The following is a 17,389-nucleotide window of genomic DNA, read 5'->3' as shown; positions in this document are numbered from 1 at the left end:
TTGCTAACGTTTATGGAGTTCTTACTATGTGCCATGATCTAACCTCTTCACATATGTAAACTCAGGTAAGCCTGGTATACATAGGAAATAAGAGAGGAGGCAGGGACTAATATTATCCCCAATTTTTAAGATGAGGAAACTGAGGCCGAGCGAGGTGAACAGTTTGTACGTGACTCGCAGGGCTGGGATCCAGTTTATATACAAAAGAATCCAGGAAGAAAAAGTTCTCCCAAGCCACTTTGCTTTTTGGTTCATTCCTAGAGAAAGGGAAATCGAAAGTTTCGGTGGCGGAACCTTGTAAGAAAGGGAATTGACAGCTTTCGTTCCAGGGCGGGGCCGTGCAGCCGCCCAGCCACCTCGCACGTCTTTCCTTCTGGCTCCAGCCACCCACACCTTCTTCCCTTTCCTCCCCCCATCTCGCTCTGCTTCCCTTTCGCCTATCTCCGGATCCTTCCCGGCTTCACCGCTGCATCTTCAGCCAAATTATGCCACCTCGGTTTAGCAATTCCCCGCCCGGGCCACCGCGTCACCCTGGAAACGCGCCCTGGGGCGATCCGCTGTCGCGCGCCGTGACGTAAGTCGTGCGCTTCCGCTGTGCGCACGCGGGGCGGGGCCGCGAGGCCAGCCGCTCGGGGGCGGGGTCGGGGCCAGGGCCGAACTCCGGGCCTCGGCGGCCGTCGTTCACTGCTGGGTGTAGTCGCCTCGCCCGCTCCCTGCCCCCCAGGGCTAAGTGGAGCCGGGCGGCGTCGGCTTCAGGGTCTCGGCCTCCACCGCGGCGATGGCTCTGTGAGGCCGAGGCCGCGGCCGCAGCGCTGGACGGCGGCTGGGCCCGGCCGAGTCCGCTCATGGTGCCGCCACGACGCCAGCGCGGGGCAGGGAAGCCAGGTAGGCAGGCAGGGGGTGGGGGGCCCTGAGGTCACCCGGAGCCCCACCCGGCCTGAGACCCCGCCAGCAGCCCCACCTCCAGCCCCTGGTGGCAGCCGACTTGGCCCTCCCTGACGTGGGGTCTGTCTCTAGGGGCGTTTCGGGGGGAGGCTGACGGGCGTACGAGCCCCCTCTCTGCTCCGGCAATCGAGGAAGCTGCCGCCTCTCTCTCGCTCGCTGGTGGTCGCCCTGGGGAGGCGACCCTGGCTTAACTGTTTTTTTCTCTCTCCTGTTAGGAGGGTTCTCTTTGACAGCTGTTCCCTCTCTCCTCTTGAATTTGATCTAAAATAACGATGTTGTGACAGCAGTTGGGTGGGTGGAGCATGGAGGATCCTTTTCTTTTATCACGTGAGGTGATTGGAAAGTTGTCCTCAAGAGCCACAACAAATCACCTCCTCTCAGATAACCAAATTCCACTCCAGGAGATCGAGGACAGAAAAGACAACTTTGAGGAGCAGGCATTTGTCTAGACCCTGTGCCTGGGTTGGAGTTCTCTGGAGGGAGAGGCATAGGGAGTTCTGTATGTCTGAAACTTGGAGAGGCTGTTTTCTAGCAATTAACTATTTTAAAATATGCCATATGTTGACTGTTGCTTCCCCCCCCTTCTGCACCGGATACTCTATAACCTGAAGCTACAATGGATATGAAAATAGAGGAAAGCGTCCAATTATACTAAACACTTTGGTATTTTTTTCACAGTTGCTTTCATGATGAAGGTGCAGGGTAAAAAAAAGACGTGATGAATCTTATTTTGAGATGTTGATTTTATATAAGCATAATTTTGTTGTTTTTAGGTGTGTTGAGTTCTTCACCTCCTTTCAGACTCAGATCTGCCAAGTTTTCAGGCATTGCTTTTGAAGACCTCAGAAAAGCCCTTAAAATAAGGTAAATTCCACACCTTTAATAAAAAGTTTTTATACAGAACACTAAATGCTAGCAAATAGGAGATATTTCTTTTACAATAATTTTCTCATCTTTTCAAAAACATCTCTAATGTGATCTCTCTTTTCTAAATAACAGACTGCAAATGGTGTGTGTATTTATCATGAACCGAATGAATTCCCAGAGCAGTGGTTTCACTCAGCGGAGGCGAATGGCTCTGGGGATTGTTATTCTCCTGCTTGTTGATGTGATATGGGTGGCTTCCTCAGAACTTACTTCGGTATGTAATTCTTTAGTAGGAGTATTACTTTATAGGAACTTGTAGTATCTCTAGCCATTACTGTCTCTCATGCCTACTAAAAGCAGTATTTTGAATATTGGATTATTTTCTTTGAGATTGCATTAGTGTTAATTCAGGTTGAGACTGAAAGGGTACCCTTTTTGATTTCATCCAGTTTTCTTGTATCTTGTACCTTTTAGGGGGGAGGATAATTTAGAAATAGAGACTATACAGTATACATTTTCTTACTATATGAAGGTATTTGAATTGATCTTTTCTAAATTCAGTTTCTTTTTCTATAATATTATTTTTATCCTAAAAGAAAAACAATCTGTCACCATTTAGTAGAAAGTAAGAATGTTTTTGGGCAAATGAAGTAAAGTGATCTAACTTTTCACGTACATATCATTATTAATATGCATACATGGTTGCATGCACATTTGTATGTTTGCTGACTCACATTATTGTGACTTGCATGTTATACAATGATTGCCTTTTAGTTAAATTTTATTTTGTCTTTATTGATGACATATTGGTAGTAATGTATTTTGGTTTCACAGCTGACTTTTCTTTATACTTGTAATTACTTTATTCCATTTGGATAATGATCCCTATAAAAAGTTAAGCAACTCTTATTTTCAGAAATGACTGCATTTCAACTTACATGTTATATACTTAAGACAAATATACAAAAGGAAACTATCACTTATAAAGTGAACTTCCGTGTCAAAAGAAGAGGTATGATACAGTGCAAATCTTTTCACATAATAGCTAAAGAAATAGTTAACATTGAAAGTAAGTAGTTGACATTGACATTGTATACATGATCTTTAGCAAAGGTTTCATGAATAAATAGATTTTTAGCCTCTCTGGAATTAGGCTTTGAAATACAAAAGGCCATTTATCTCCCCCACCCCCCACCCCCCATCTCAAGATACACAGCTCTGAGGGCACAAATAGGAACTTGCATGCAATCTCTGCAAAAGACCATTTATTTTTCACTTAAAACTTCTGTTATAACCCTTTGAAGTAAATGTTTTGTCATTTAACCTCAAAGAAATCTCTAATGTTGACAGGGAAATAGTTTGTTTTTCATACAGCAGGTAATAAAATCTAGGACAAAGACATCTGATTATATTAATAAACTTAGCAGTCTACATCTAAGCAAGATAAAAAAAAAATACTTGTCTCTATTTTTGAAAATGAGAATCTGTTAGAAAGAAGACATTTTATAATTTTGTACCCAAGAACCTGTATAAATGTCCAGTTCTTCAGCCAACTGTGCTTAAAAACCTTGGAGATAAATTGTGTGTTTCAAAAAGAAAATTAATCTTTTTTGTCATGGAAGTTTTTTAACATAGAAAAGTAGAGTATAATCTCTGCACACCCATCACTCACTTTTCACAAATTACCAACATTGTTAATCTTGCCTTATCAGCTCCTCCCTAATCTTCCCCCCCCCCAGAGCATTTTAAAGCATATTCTAGGCCTCATGTCATTTCACCCATAAACTCTTTCATATTCTTCTAAAATGGAAAAGGACTTTATTTTTCAAAAATACAATCACTATACCATTTTCACAGCTAACAACATTAACTATAATTCCTTAAAATCATTTGATACCCAATCCATATTTAGATTTCCCCCCTTATTGTCAGAGACATCTATTGTTTGTTAGGATCTAAACAAAAATCAGACATTGCATCTGTTATCTTTTAAATCACACTTTTTCCTTATCTATCTCCCCCATCCCTTCAAATTGGCATACATACCTTTTTATTATCACCCCCTTAATCTTTTTGCTTTTGGCACAAAATCCCTGGGTTTATCTTAAACATCTGCCCCATTCCATGATGATTTGACCATTTCTTCAGGGAGAGGATTTCTTCTAGTGTGAAATGGTACAGACTACCATCTGTATCCTAGAGGTGCTCATTCCTCTTGAGTTGTCCTTTCTTCTAGGCCTTTTCAATGAATATTGGTGGAATTTTTTTTTTATTTTAGGAGGCAAAAAATCATGTGTTCCTAATGCTATTTCCAATTTCAATGAAAACTGCAGGTTTTCATATAAATTCATAACAACATTAAACTTCATGCAGTTTTCTTCACATTGCATTCTTTTTCATGGTTTGGTGCCTTGTTTTATGCTGTTTCCTCTCCTTGGGGTCTTATTAGCCTTTTAGTCACAGCTGAGAATTACCTCTCTAGGCAAACTTTTCCTTAACTGCAAACTGTTCTGTTTCCCTTTGATGCTCCCATGTACCTTATATACTTTGTCATGGTACTTGGTACATTATGTTGTATTCTCTTACATATTTCCTATACTAGATTGCTAGCTATTTCCTTAGCCTCCAGCACAGGTCCTGTTGCACAGTTGGTTCTCAGTGAATGTTGAATAAAACTTTTTTTTGCAGGTTGTTGCTGCTTTTTTAAGGGATATTATCCTTTATATGCAAGGCAAAAACAATATTCAGAAGTAAATCTAAAATTTTTTTGCAGATGAACTACTGAAGAGTTTTTAAAAAGCATGCATTAGCCCTATTTCAGTAGAGATGAGTAATAAGGTTTAAAGTACTCTCATAGTTGTCTCTGTATTTCCTCTACAGTATGTTTTTACTCAGTACAACAAACCATTCTTCAGCACCTTTGCAAAAACATCTATGTTTGTTTTGTACCTTTTGGGCTTTATTATTTGGAAGCCATGGAGACAACAGTGTACAAGAGGATTTCGAGGAAAGCATGCTGCTTTTGTGAGTTTTTTATTTTTAAGTGTTTGGTGGGGATGGGGTCTATTTTTTCAAAGTTTAAAGGTACATTAATTTCTTTAAGGACAGCCATATGTAAGTTACTCATCTGAGTGAAGGTAGCAGAAGAAAAACTTGATTTTGGACAAATGTTTAAATTTATTCTTCTGATCAACTTAGTATTGGAATATCTTACAAGAAATCAGAGGTACATAATTAGTGTCATTCCCTTACCCTATTACATCCTCTGAGTTGTTAAAATTTCTGAATAGCCAAAAATCAATGTGGAGAGGAAGACAAAAAGTAAGGAAAAGGAAAAATAGTCTTTAGTCATTTGCAGACTGGATGAGTGTCATCTGATTTATTGAAAAGCTGATTGTAAAAGTAAAATAATTGAAGATTTTAAATATTAAAATGAAAATAGCTTATTTTAGGACATGTTTCAGGTATTTGGATAATGAAATTATGTTCTTTCATTGGTGTAACATAACATGATGATTCATAGTGTTGCAAGAAATGGTAGTTTACATAGTGACGTATCTTATAGAAACAGAAACTTTGAATTTTGAGAATGAAGAATATAAAAGTGTCCCGTTTTTTCTTTTCTTTTATGTGTATAATTCAGAGAGGGGTGTTAAAATAGTATTATTTCTTGTTTTATCTAGTAAGTACATTCTTTAAAAATATGCTCATTAGATTTTTATCAGGGTCTTTTCAATAATCCTAGGTGAAACCTAGAGATGTACACTCATGTACCCATACAAATTTAATTTAGCAAAACTATAAATAAATTTTACTTTGCAAAACTAATACACGTGTATTATAGAAATGTATGTACATTTTAGTATTACATGTAGAAATACATTGTATGTGTATTAATATATGTACATTGTAGAAAGTTTACAAAATATAGAAGAACAAAAAGAAGATAATGATTACTTATAATTGTGCTATTCAAGGAATATCCACTGATAATATTTTGGCTTATATCTTGCCATATAGTTACACGTTTGTCTTTTCATTTTATCTTATATAAAAATGGAATTGGTGCTATGTCCTCTTTTATAACTTGGTTTTTGCACTTAACAGTATGTTATCAAAAACTTTCTCTCTTCTTTAGGAATACTAGAACGTTTTAAAATGTTTTTTAATTTTAGTAGTGATAAATGTTTATTGTTGAAGACAAACTATGATAAGAATAAAAATAATCTACCCATAATCCCACCATCTCAAGACTGCTATAAATATTTAGTACTATCTATAGTTTTATGTTTATGTGCCTGTATTAAAAATTATTTATAACAAATAGATTTAATCTGCATGTATTGTTTTGTAACCTGATTTCATTTTTCACTGAAAAGATACAATGAATATTTTTCCAAGATAATAAATATACATGTTATCATCTTTCCTATTTTATTTAAATAGCCTTTGGCAGTTGATTGCTTTTTCTTTTGATATAAGTAAATAGGAACATCTTTACACACATATGTAATTATTTACTTAGGGCAAATTCCTAAAAGCATAATTGCTGTATAAAATGTCATGTTTAAAGCTTTTGATTCCTATTGCGAAATTGCCTATTAGAATGGTTGTATCAGTTCATACTTGTTAGCAGTATTTGAGATTGAACCCTTACTAAAACCCCCAAATTTGGTAGTTCGATAGGTGAAGAGTGGCATCTTGTTTTAATCTGCATGTATTTGTTTGCCTTAATATGTGTATTGACCAATGGAATTCTTTTGTGAGTTGTCTGTGTTGTCCATTTTTCTACATTGATTCCATTTTTTATTTCCCTTAAGAGCACTGTTCTCTGTTGTTTAAATCCTGCTTGCTCTGACACTTGCTAGTTGTATGACCCTGGGCAAGTTATTTAACCTTCTGGTCCTTGGTTTTGTTTGTCAAAGAGAGATGATAGGGTAATTGTGGGTATTAAATGAAATCAAGCTTGTACAGCACTAGTACAGTTTTTCTCAAAATGTGCTCAAGACCCTGGGATCCATTCAGGGAATATTGAGGTCAAACGTATTTTCATTATAATACTAATATGTTATTTGCCTTTTTCACTAATCCACTCAGCCTTTCCCTTTTAATAAGCTTTGGAGTAAGACTAACTTGGGTTTTAATCCTGGCTCTGTGGCTTAGATGAGACCTTTAATCCTCAATTGCCTCATCTATAAATGAAGATAATAATACCTACCCTGCATGGTTGAATATTTGGCATATAGTATTCAGTCATAAGCTTTTATCTTTATTAATGATATCCTATTACAGGTCTATTCTTATTTTTTGGTTCTATTCCTTAGAGCTGTGTCTTACTAGTCCTGTTTTATAAACTGAATTTAACTGAAATTTATGTCCTGTGTTCTGTATTAGTTTGCAGATGCTGAAGGTTACTTTACTGCTTGCACAACAGAGACAACTATGAATAGTTCTTTGGTAAGTGTTTCTTAAGAAGAACAGATCATGTGGAGTTGAGCCATGGCAGGAAGAACTGGAACAGCTTCAATGGCATCATAACTAATAGGATATAGATATAGCTCAATATTGAATATTCTCTGTGAAAACTGTAATTTGGTACTTTCTTCCTTAAAGGATACCTGGGGCCTGGAGATAAGCAATTCCCCTCCTTCTGGAGACAGTGGGAAAGAGGGAACAATTTAAGAATGAAATAGTAAGGGACATTTCTTTGTTTCTTACCACCTTCATCACTTTGTATTCATTATTACATCATCATCATTTAGGAACAAATATTTTGCTTGGCACTGAGACTATATACCCAGATTGTTCATTAATTTATTCCATGGAATATTTTTAGAGCACCTAATATGTGCTAGGCATTTGTTCTAAGCTCTGAAAATACAGCTTATTTTCTAGTGTGTGAGAACATGTATCTGTCAGTATCAATTAATAAGCAAGTAAGTAATTTATAATTTTAATTTATAATCCTGTTGGAGAGATAGTGAATGTAAATCTGTTCTTTTTATGCCATCACTTAGAATCTCTTTAAAATGTATTGTTGGCAATACTTCTTTTTTTGCCAAATTTTGCGTTCTATCTGAGAAAAATTTTTTATTTACTTTAAAATTTAATACCATTTTGTGAAGTAGTGCCTTGGTGATCTTTTTTGACTATCTAGTTTTTTGTTTTTTTTTTTGCAATGACAGTGGCATGCAGAGTAGGTTACTAGGTATTGTGAAAAGTTTATGAAGCTTAGAGTAAACACCATTTCTTTTCTCTGAGACCTTAAGGGTTGATAAGATAGTTCAAAATCATTTCTCTTTATCATTGCTGAAGGCATGGTTAAGATAGCAGCTTACTTTTCTATCTACTCTTCTACTAACTCTTGCTATTACCTATAAGATGTATATGTCTAATTGCCCTAGGCCAGATGCTGTAATAGAGAGTTCAGTATAACAAAGAAACTGTTTAATTCCAAGTTTTGTAGTCTTTTCACTTACTGAGTATTTTTCATTGGTGGAGTTCTCTTCCAGAACTTAAAGGAGAAATCACAGAAAAATAGTATTTTCTGTTAATGTAAGAAATAGCCTAGTTGGAGAGTTGTGCCTTAACTATAGATCATCTGAGAAAATTTGCAAAAGTACTTAACTTTAGAACCACCTAAAAATAAGGAATTTTAGAGCATGGTCAGACAAACCTGGCTTTAATTTGCATATATACAACTTGGTTATTTTATATCTCAGGTTCTAGAAAAGTTCTTTTAAAATAACTTTTATAAGGTTGTTGTGAGGACTAATGAGAAATGTATGTTTAACTGTTTAGGACTTGGTACCTGGTACATAGTAAGAACTAGTAAATGGTAGCTTTTTTTTTCTTCTTAATTAAAACCAGGAATTTTTGGTTTCATTGAATCTTTTATTTTTTAATTTATTTTTAAAAGATACTTAGATTACATAAAATGTTACATAAAAAAATATAAGATTCCCATATACCCCACTCCCCACACCTCCTACTTTTCCCCACATAAACAACTTCTTTCATCAGCGTGGGTACATTCATTGTAATTGATGAACACATTTTGGAGCATTGCCACTAAGCATGGATTATAGTTTACATTGTAGTTTACACTCTTTCCCACTCAATTCTGTAGGCTAAGGCAGGATATATAATGGCCTGTATCTGTCATTGCAATGTCATTCAGGACAATTCCAAGTCCCGAAAATGTCCCCATATTAAACCTCTTTTTCCCTCTCCCTGACTTCAGCACCGCCACTGGCCACTGTGTCCACATAAATGATATAATTTCTTCCATTGCTAGAATCCCAATAAGTCTATAATAGAGTATCAGTAAGTCCACTCTAGTCCATATTTTATTCCCTAAGCCTGAGGTTTTCCAGGATGGTGATGCCCACTCTAATAGAGAGGGGGCTTAGATTCCATATGGCTGATGCATGGGACTCTTTTGCTTGCAATTGTAGACTCTCACTACCTTGGTGTGGTGGCTGTCCATCTTCACCTCCAGCGAACTGGAGAGGAGGTGGTGTAACTCTGCTGAGGCTCAGGGCCCAGCTGGCACATGTACATCTACCACCTCCAGCACCAACTGTATATTCAAATAGGGACAGAAGAGGCATGGTAGAGAAGTCACATCTGAATCCAATTTTGTCATACTCAGGTGCATGAACTCCAAAGTATGGCCCGCTGGCAAGGCACCAAACTCCAGAGCTATCTGCCATGACCATAGGACCTGGGTGTCTCTAGAGCCCTCAGGAGCCCCACTACTTGGGGTATCTACTTTGGCTGTCTATGGATTTCATTGAATCTTAAGCAATAAGAGGAAACAATTTGGCAAATATAAATACATAGCATATATTGTCTGTTGTCTGCCTTCCCCTTTAGACTCTTCAATCATTGAGGACAGAGACTTTGTCTTAATCTTATATAGCCTTAGGATCTAGAACAGTGACATAACAGGAACTCATAATATGTATTTGTTAAAAGAATGAATGAAAATAGCTGGAAGATAATCTGTTAATGGAAAGGTCTGTTTTCATGGCATTTAAATATTAAATATCATAATGTGCCAGTGTTGTATTAAACTACTAAATTTTAAATAGATTCTTTTCTGTCCTTGTGCCTATATGGATCAGTTGTTTTTTTGAGATACTGGGAATTGAACCTGGGACCTGAGTAGTAGAGCAGGTGCTCTACTACTGAGCTACATCTGCTTCCCTGAGTTTCCTTTTTTTTTAAAATACAGTGTAAAGAGTATTTTTATTATGTATAGCATATTATAAGTTAATAAATTTTTATTTACAGAATTCAACATATGATCATTCCACTGTTTAATTATCAAAGTCAATTTCATTCCTCTGAGGCTTTAAACAAGATTTATCTTCAAGATGGACCTTTTAAATGAGTTTCCTTTTTAAACCTTGAAAATGCATTTTGGGAAAGTTAATGCTGTAACATGATGGTGAACAGCTAGTTTTTGGATGGTATCATCCATTTAAAATTTATCCCATATATCAGCTATTCTAGTTGCTTTTTATATTTGTTTCTGTTACATTCCAGAGTGAACCTTTGTATGTTCCTGTGAAATTTCATGATCTTCCAAGTGAAAAACCTGAGAGCACAAACACTGATACTGAAAAAAGTAAGAAAAAACTTAGCATTTCATTACTGAGAAATGGGTCGAAATCTTATCTTTATTCAAGCCACCCCAAATGTGATTGTGCAGATTGATTGGGTTCACTTCACAATTTTTCTGTTCTACATAGTGTTTGCTAGGCCTGAAGTGTTCTGAATTGTGAGTCTGATTTAGTATAGCCCTTTTTGCATTAATTTAACAGAGAATAATTTGCAGATACCAGAAATCTCTATGGTGTGATCATGTATTTTTTTAATCCCCCACCCCGTGCCTTTTTGTTTTCTGTCTGCTCTCTCTGTCCATTTGCTGTGAGTTCTTCTGTGTCTGTATTTATTTATTTCCCCTCCCCCCTTGCGGTTTGCTTGCTGTCTGTTCTCTGTGTCCATTCGTTGCATGCTCCTCTATGTTCTTTGCTTGTCTCTCTTTTGTTGCGTCATCTTGCTGAGTCAGCTCTCCATGGCATCCGCGTGCCGGGCGGTGCTCAGCAGTGAGTAGGCAAGCCTGCCTTCACAAGGAGGCCCCAGGACGTGAACCCAGGACCTCCTGTATGGTAGATGGGAGCCCAGCTGATTGAGGCACAGCCACTTCTGTCATCATGTATTTTTAAAAAATAAATATCCTCTTCAACCATGCTTCCCAAAAGATCTGATAGCAAATTAGAGTAGTTTTGCTACTCCTGTCAATTTAGTAAAGAATTTCAGCTTCAATATAAGGCACAGTATTACTCATAGCATTCACCTGCAAGAAATGGACTTATAAAGGAATGTTCTACGTGTTTGCCTAAGAAAGTTTTACTATAAATGATTTAAAAAAACATACACAATCCTGAACTAGCTCGTTGTAATGCACACAATTGCAGAACCTTTTTTTAATAAAACTTTTTTAAAGTTAATAGATTACATAGAATGTTATATTAAAAAAACATGAGGTTCCCATATAACCCACACCCCATCCCCCACCCCCATCACTTTTGTCAATTGTATTTTTTTGAAGATACGTACATCACAAAAAAGGTTACATTATGAAAAACATAAGAGGTTCCCATATACCCCCTATCCCCCCAGCCCACTCCTCCCACACCACAACCTCCCCCATTATTGTGGCACACTCATTGCACTCGGCGAGAATTGCAGAATCTTGTTTGAATATTGGGCTCACTTTAAAACCCTTAAGAAATTTTTATAGAACAAACTTTTTCCTGTTAACTCTTTTGAATGAACAAAGCTGCCCCTGGTAATTATACAATTCTGGTTTATTTTGACTCTTCCATCTGATCATAGATGGATTAAATAATATGCTTTGTCAGTAAACTAAAACTTACAACTTTTGATGGATGCAAGGGAAACGTTTAATAATTTTGTACTATACCTTTTTTTTTTTAAGCTCTCAAAAAGTCTCGTGTGCGGTTCAGTAATATTATGGAGATTCGACAACTTCCATCAAGCCATGCATTGGAAGCTAAGTTGTCACGCATGTCCTATCCTGCTGTGAAGGAACAAGAATCTATACTGAAAACTGTAGGGAAGCTTACTGCAACTCAAGTAGCAAAAATAAGCTTTTTTTTTTGCTTTGTGGTAGGTCTCTTTCTTTTGTGTTTGGAACTTGAATTGTAAGGCAGTATTACATACCAAGAATATAGTATTGAAATATAAGACTATTAGGTTGCTTAATCATGACTTTAAACTCTGCTGTCTAGATTTCCTGGGGAATTAGGGTATCAGTTAATAAATATTTGTCCTTAGAGAATTAGAATTCAATAAATCCTGTAACACTAACACCAAATATAATTTGGGAAGTTCTTCAGAATTTTGCATTGCCTCAGAGTTAGCATTATGAATAGTTATTTCACACTGATATGCACAAGGGCTGGTAATAATTGTCAGATAGGGTTTCCTATATCATTAATTTCTTCAAGTAAGTGTTCTTGTGGTTTTAAGTTCATGTAAAACATGTTGTGTTTTAAGGTCATGTATTATTTTAGCAAGTACTCAGTAAACACGTCTCCAGAATTTCTTAGAATTTTGTTGATAGCTGCACTATTGTTTTAATATAGAGTTTTAATATAGAGACTGAAGAATATGCTTTAGGTACAGTAAATAAAATATTACTGTTTGAGGCTAAATTGGAAACTTGTATGAGTTAGTAAAAACTGAAGATTAGAATATAAAAAAATGAATTTCAGTGCTATTTTATGTATGGATCATTAGAAGGAGCCTAATCCAGAGTTTAATATGAGCCTTTAAAATTCAGGTTTATGCTGAGCATGTTAAAACACTAGACAATGCATTGTTACCTGGGTTGATATTTTACCCCTGGTTATAAGGGTTTTTTAATTTACTTCATGATTTTGCCTCATACTCATTGTTTACATAGCGCATTTTTCTTTTTCTCCATTCCTGAATAGTCTCTATTTTGGTGATAACTTGATTAATATATTCTATGCATAGCAAAAGAAAATCTTTGGGAGTTATATAATAATTGCATATATAATAAAAATAATGAAAAGTCTCGTATATTGGGATTATACTATTAGTTGTGATTTCTGTTTTAAATGAGTGTAAGACAGGATCAAAAAGTTTTAATTATATGCTACCTAATTTTTCAAAGAGGTGGAGTGATGGGTAATAAAAGTATCAGTATGGGAAAAGTTAAAACAATGGTGGAAAGGTAAGAGCCAGATTAAATGACTAATGAGGGTGGAGGGAGCTGGCTGGGAGGGGATGAGTCTATCAGGAACTTCAATTTAAAGGAAGAACTCTCCTTCAGGGGAGCACACAGCTTATTTCTTGGCAACTTGGCAGGCAGGGCAAAAGGGAAAACCACATGAGTTCAGCAGCTCGCTGTCTATTAAAAGGAAGAATCCCAGTTCACTGGGTAGGCATACTTTTTCTACTGCAAAACTCTACATGAAATTTATTACACACCTTTTTTTATAATAAGGTACTGTTCTGTATATCAGGTTTGCAAATATGAACAAATAATAGTCTTTTTTTTGTTGTTAACTTTAAATAATTCTGACAGCAAACAGCTATGTTAATCTTTACATACATTACTATAGGAAGTCAGAGTAATACAGACCAAGAATATAGCTTTCTGGAAACCTAACTTACTAAATGTTAACTTAGGTAAAGTCTAGAATTAGTTGCCGTTTAATAGAAGCATAAGGCTAAATATGTGTTTTAAATTTTTCTAGTTAGCCATGTTAAACAGAAAATAAGAAGAAACAAGGTGGAGTTCATTCTAATTCTCTTATTTAACCCACCATATATATTATTTAAACATGTTGCCAATATAAAAATTATGAATAATTTATGTTCTTTTTTGAGGGTATACTAAAATCTTTTATGCATGTTTTATACTTGTAGCACATTTCAATTCATACTAGCCACATTATAGTTGCTCAGTAGGCACATGTGGCTAATGGCTCATAATGTATTAGATAGTGTAGGTCAAAAGGAGTTAATAATTAATGTATTAACTAACCTCCTTAAATAATTTTGTCTCAGTAAGGCTTCTGATATTTTAATTTTTTTTTCCTGAAAAATATAATTTAGGTAATATTGGCTTTACCAAGGTTATCTTTTATAACTTAACAGTGAATCACCATATGTGAAATAAGGAAATATTATATATATTATTAGCTTATAATTTTATGAATTGACCATTTTTAAGTGGTTGTTCTCAACTCTGGAATAAATAAGAGAAACATTGTAAAGCTAATTTTTTTTTTCTAGCACTTCAAATTACTTGCAGATTATGGCTCTTTTTGCTTTATATGTTTGGTATTTCCCGTTTCATCAGTTGATACCTCCTTTTCCTGTTTAGATAGGCAAGTGAAATTATCTAGAGAGTCAGAGAACTGCAGATGGAATCTACTTGGCCACAGTTTCACTCTGGCTTTATCCTTTATAGACTAAATGGAGATTGTTAGACTCTCCATGATCATCTTCTTCTAGCAGTGCTCTAAGATCATGTTCTGTAGTGCTGCTTTGAAATTTAAATGCTAAAAATTGTACTATTCACTTAATTACAAGTTCTGAGAGATCCAGCGATAGCCCTCTCTTTAATAGAGATGAATTAGTCTTCAATGGAATATGATTATCCATACCTCTCTGTAAGTAACAGAGATGTCAAAAACAGCTAGACTAGCAGTTAACTTTCTTTATTAGTTCTATGTTGAACAGTTTTCCAAAAACGAGATTACTTAGTGATGTAGATTAACAGGAATTCTTTTATTCTACTGGGTAAGAGCATATATTATTACAGCTACTTTGGAAAACAGTTTGGCATTATCTAGTAGAATTGAGAATGCTCATTTCTAATGATCTAGCATTCCATTTCCTAGTATATACTTTAATGACACTCATGCACGTATGTACCAGGAGATATGTACTAGAATGTTCATAGCAATATAGTTTTGAAATTTTAAAAAAAAGTGTCTTATCAACAGAAAAATGGATGAGTTTTGGTAATATACATTGGAATACCCTACAGAAGTGAAAATAAATGAACTTTGGACACACACACACATCAGGCTTCATCAAAAGGAAGTCTGTTATTCCGTAAATTAAAATAGGTACAAGTTGGGAATATAAGAGTATCCTAGCCTTGAGGAAAAGAAGAGAAAAAGCAGAGAAGGGGGGAAAAATCCTCATAGGTGGAAAATTTCCTTCATATCGAAACCCTTGGATTTTGTCTCCAAACTGAGAATCAGAGAAACAATCACAATTGGTAAAGTCACAATTTTAATAGGATATTTCTAAATTTCCACAGTGAATGTGTAGCTTTTTATATACCAGTCTAGATAGCTAGCAAGCTGTCTGTCCCCACAGACATCACCTTGTTTAATTCTCATGCTGTGTTCATCTGTATATGTCATATTTTAAGACTTGAGAATTTTCTCAAATACAAGTTTGATTTTTTTTAACTTAATAGAGTGTTAGCAGTGCTTGGATAAAGCGTATTTTTATGTTGAGTATATATTTGATTTTAATATCATTTTTTAGAAACCTGATTACTAGTATTTAACCAACTATTATTATTAATTTCTTAAGGGAAATTAGATAGCAAAGATCATAGACCTGATGATAAAGTAGGTTGTCCTTTTTCAAAACCAGTGATTCTTTTCAGTACAAAGGAACTTGTAAAACTTCTTCTTATAACAATGTTTAGGGGGAGAAAAAGGAGGGGACTATAAATTGTAAAGGCAAATATATTAATAAACCTATGCCATTCTTTAGGTTTCACTTTGTTTTATTTTCTTTTAGTGGTTTTTGGCAAATTTCTCATATCAGGAAGCACTTTCAGACACACAAGTTGCTATAGTTAATATTTTGTCTTCAACTTCTGGTAAGATATTTATCTTTGAAACCTGCATTATAAATTTTTTTTTTTTACTTATTTCCCCCCTCCCTGTTGTTTTGTGCTCGCTGTCTGCTTTCTGTGTCCATTCGTCTCCCTTTCTTGTGTCATCTTGCTGCACCAGCTCACCATGTCGTGGGCTGTCAGGTCTCCATGGTGCAGGCAGCTTGCCTTCCATCAGGAGGCCCTGGGAATCGAATCCAGGGCCTCCCATGTGGTAGATGGGAGGACAGTTGCTTGAGCCACATCCATTTCCCTGCATTATAAATTGAAACCTATTTCTGATACATATACACACATATTTCTGTCTTTTTTATACATACTACACTAATTCTAACAATCTTTATAGTTTCATGCCATAGCCTTGTGCTATGTTTATTCCTGCAAATACTTAACAGTATTTTTTATACAAAAATATATGAAAATGTTATGGGGTGGTTTTTTGTATTGTAGTTGTCTTTTCCTTCAATATCCTTCCTAAGATGTTTTTGTAGACCCTGAGACTAAATGTAATTGCTTATTTCAGAACTGTAATTTGCCCTGTGAAAGGTGTTTTATTTTTAAAATTGAATCACCTTCCAAATCCAGATGAAAGAATTTTTTTAAAATTTAGATATATTTATCAAGTGCTTAGCTACATTTTAATTTTAAAACTGTATTTTTAAAAAATTGTAGAATACATGCTTACTATAAATTCAGTAAAGAAATTATATAACGTAAAAGGCAACAGTGCATGTTTCCACTAGCACAAACCCAAATGTAGTCACTGATGTGGGTTTAGTATATACTATTTCAGGCTTAAAAGAAGTATTTTTGAAGGTGTAAAAATAACTTTTTAGCACACAGGCTTGATTATGATGAGGCTAGAATGTCATTTTGAATGCTTGATTTAACTCCCTTACTAGTTTAAAATAAATAGGATGATACTTGATCTGTATTGTTGAAAAAAGCATGGTTTAGTTTAGAGACTATTTTTATTTCTTTGAACATTTCAGCCTAGGTAACATCAGTCTTACTCTCATTTATTGAAAAATGACAAGAAAGAGTTTAAAAGTTAGATATGTGATTTACTTATTTAAACAATCAAGTTGTTAGTAAATAATTTTCACAGTGTTTAAGCTAATGTACTTTTTTTCATCCTCTTCTCCCCATAGGACTTTTTACCTTAATCCTTGCTGCAGTGTTTCCAAGTAACAGTGGAGATAGATTTACCCTTTCTAAACTATTAGCTGTAATTTTAAGGTAAGAGTATAGTGTAATAGCTAGTTCACTGTAGTTAGTTCATTATGCTTAAAAATACATTTTAAAAATGTCTGGCAGTGATACTAGATAGTTTATATTATATTATAATGTATAGGCAAAGGAAGATGAGAATAAGAAAAGATTTTAAATGGCCATTGTGCTTCTCATCTCTGCCTCATAGCCTTGACTTCTTTTCCAAACTTTCTAGTAACAGCCATTGGGAGAAGGACCCCATGGCAGCTTTGATTCCAATGCAGCTTTTGATTCGTCTTAAGTAATTGCACTAATGTGCTTTCATATGAAATGCCACCTTAATCCTTGTAACCTCCCAAGTTTCTATTTCCT

At 35.4% G+C, this 17,389-nt stretch overlaps 1 protein-coding gene across 1 annotated transcript in view; it reads left to right on the top strand.

Annotated features, from left to right (window-relative positions):
* The first annotated feature begins 591 nt into the window (after nt 1-591).
* The window catches only part of SLC35F5 (solute carrier family 35 member F5), a 41,277-nt gene continuing 24,479 nt past the window's right edge, over nt 592-17,389 (top strand). Inside the window, exons 1-9 of the mRNA XM_071216480.1 lie at nt 592-885; nt 1,719-1,809; nt 1,945-2,086; nt 4,693-4,836; nt 7,207-7,269; nt 10,366-10,447; nt 11,825-12,015; nt 15,709-15,790; nt 16,957-17,044. Of these exons, the coding sequence (XP_071072581.1) occupies nt 846-885; nt 1,719-1,809; nt 1,945-2,086; nt 4,693-4,836; nt 7,207-7,269; nt 10,366-10,447; nt 11,825-12,015; nt 15,709-15,790; nt 16,957-17,044 (923 nt within the window). The 5' untranslated portion in view covers nt 592-845. The remainder of the gene's footprint in view (nt 886-1,718; nt 1,810-1,944; nt 2,087-4,692; nt 4,837-7,206; nt 7,270-10,365; nt 10,448-11,824; nt 12,016-15,708; nt 15,791-16,956; nt 17,045-17,389) is intronic.

This window comes from Dasypus novemcinctus, chromosome 7 (genome assembly GCF_030445035.2).
Source record: "Dasypus novemcinctus isolate mDasNov1 chromosome 7, mDasNov1.1.hap2, whole genome shotgun sequence".
NCBI classification, from domain to species: domain Eukaryota; kingdom Metazoa; phylum Chordata; class Mammalia; order Cingulata; family Dasypodidae; genus Dasypus; species Dasypus novemcinctus.
Note: the sequence above shows the minus strand (reverse complement) of the source record. Positions and strands in the feature narration are given on the sequence as shown.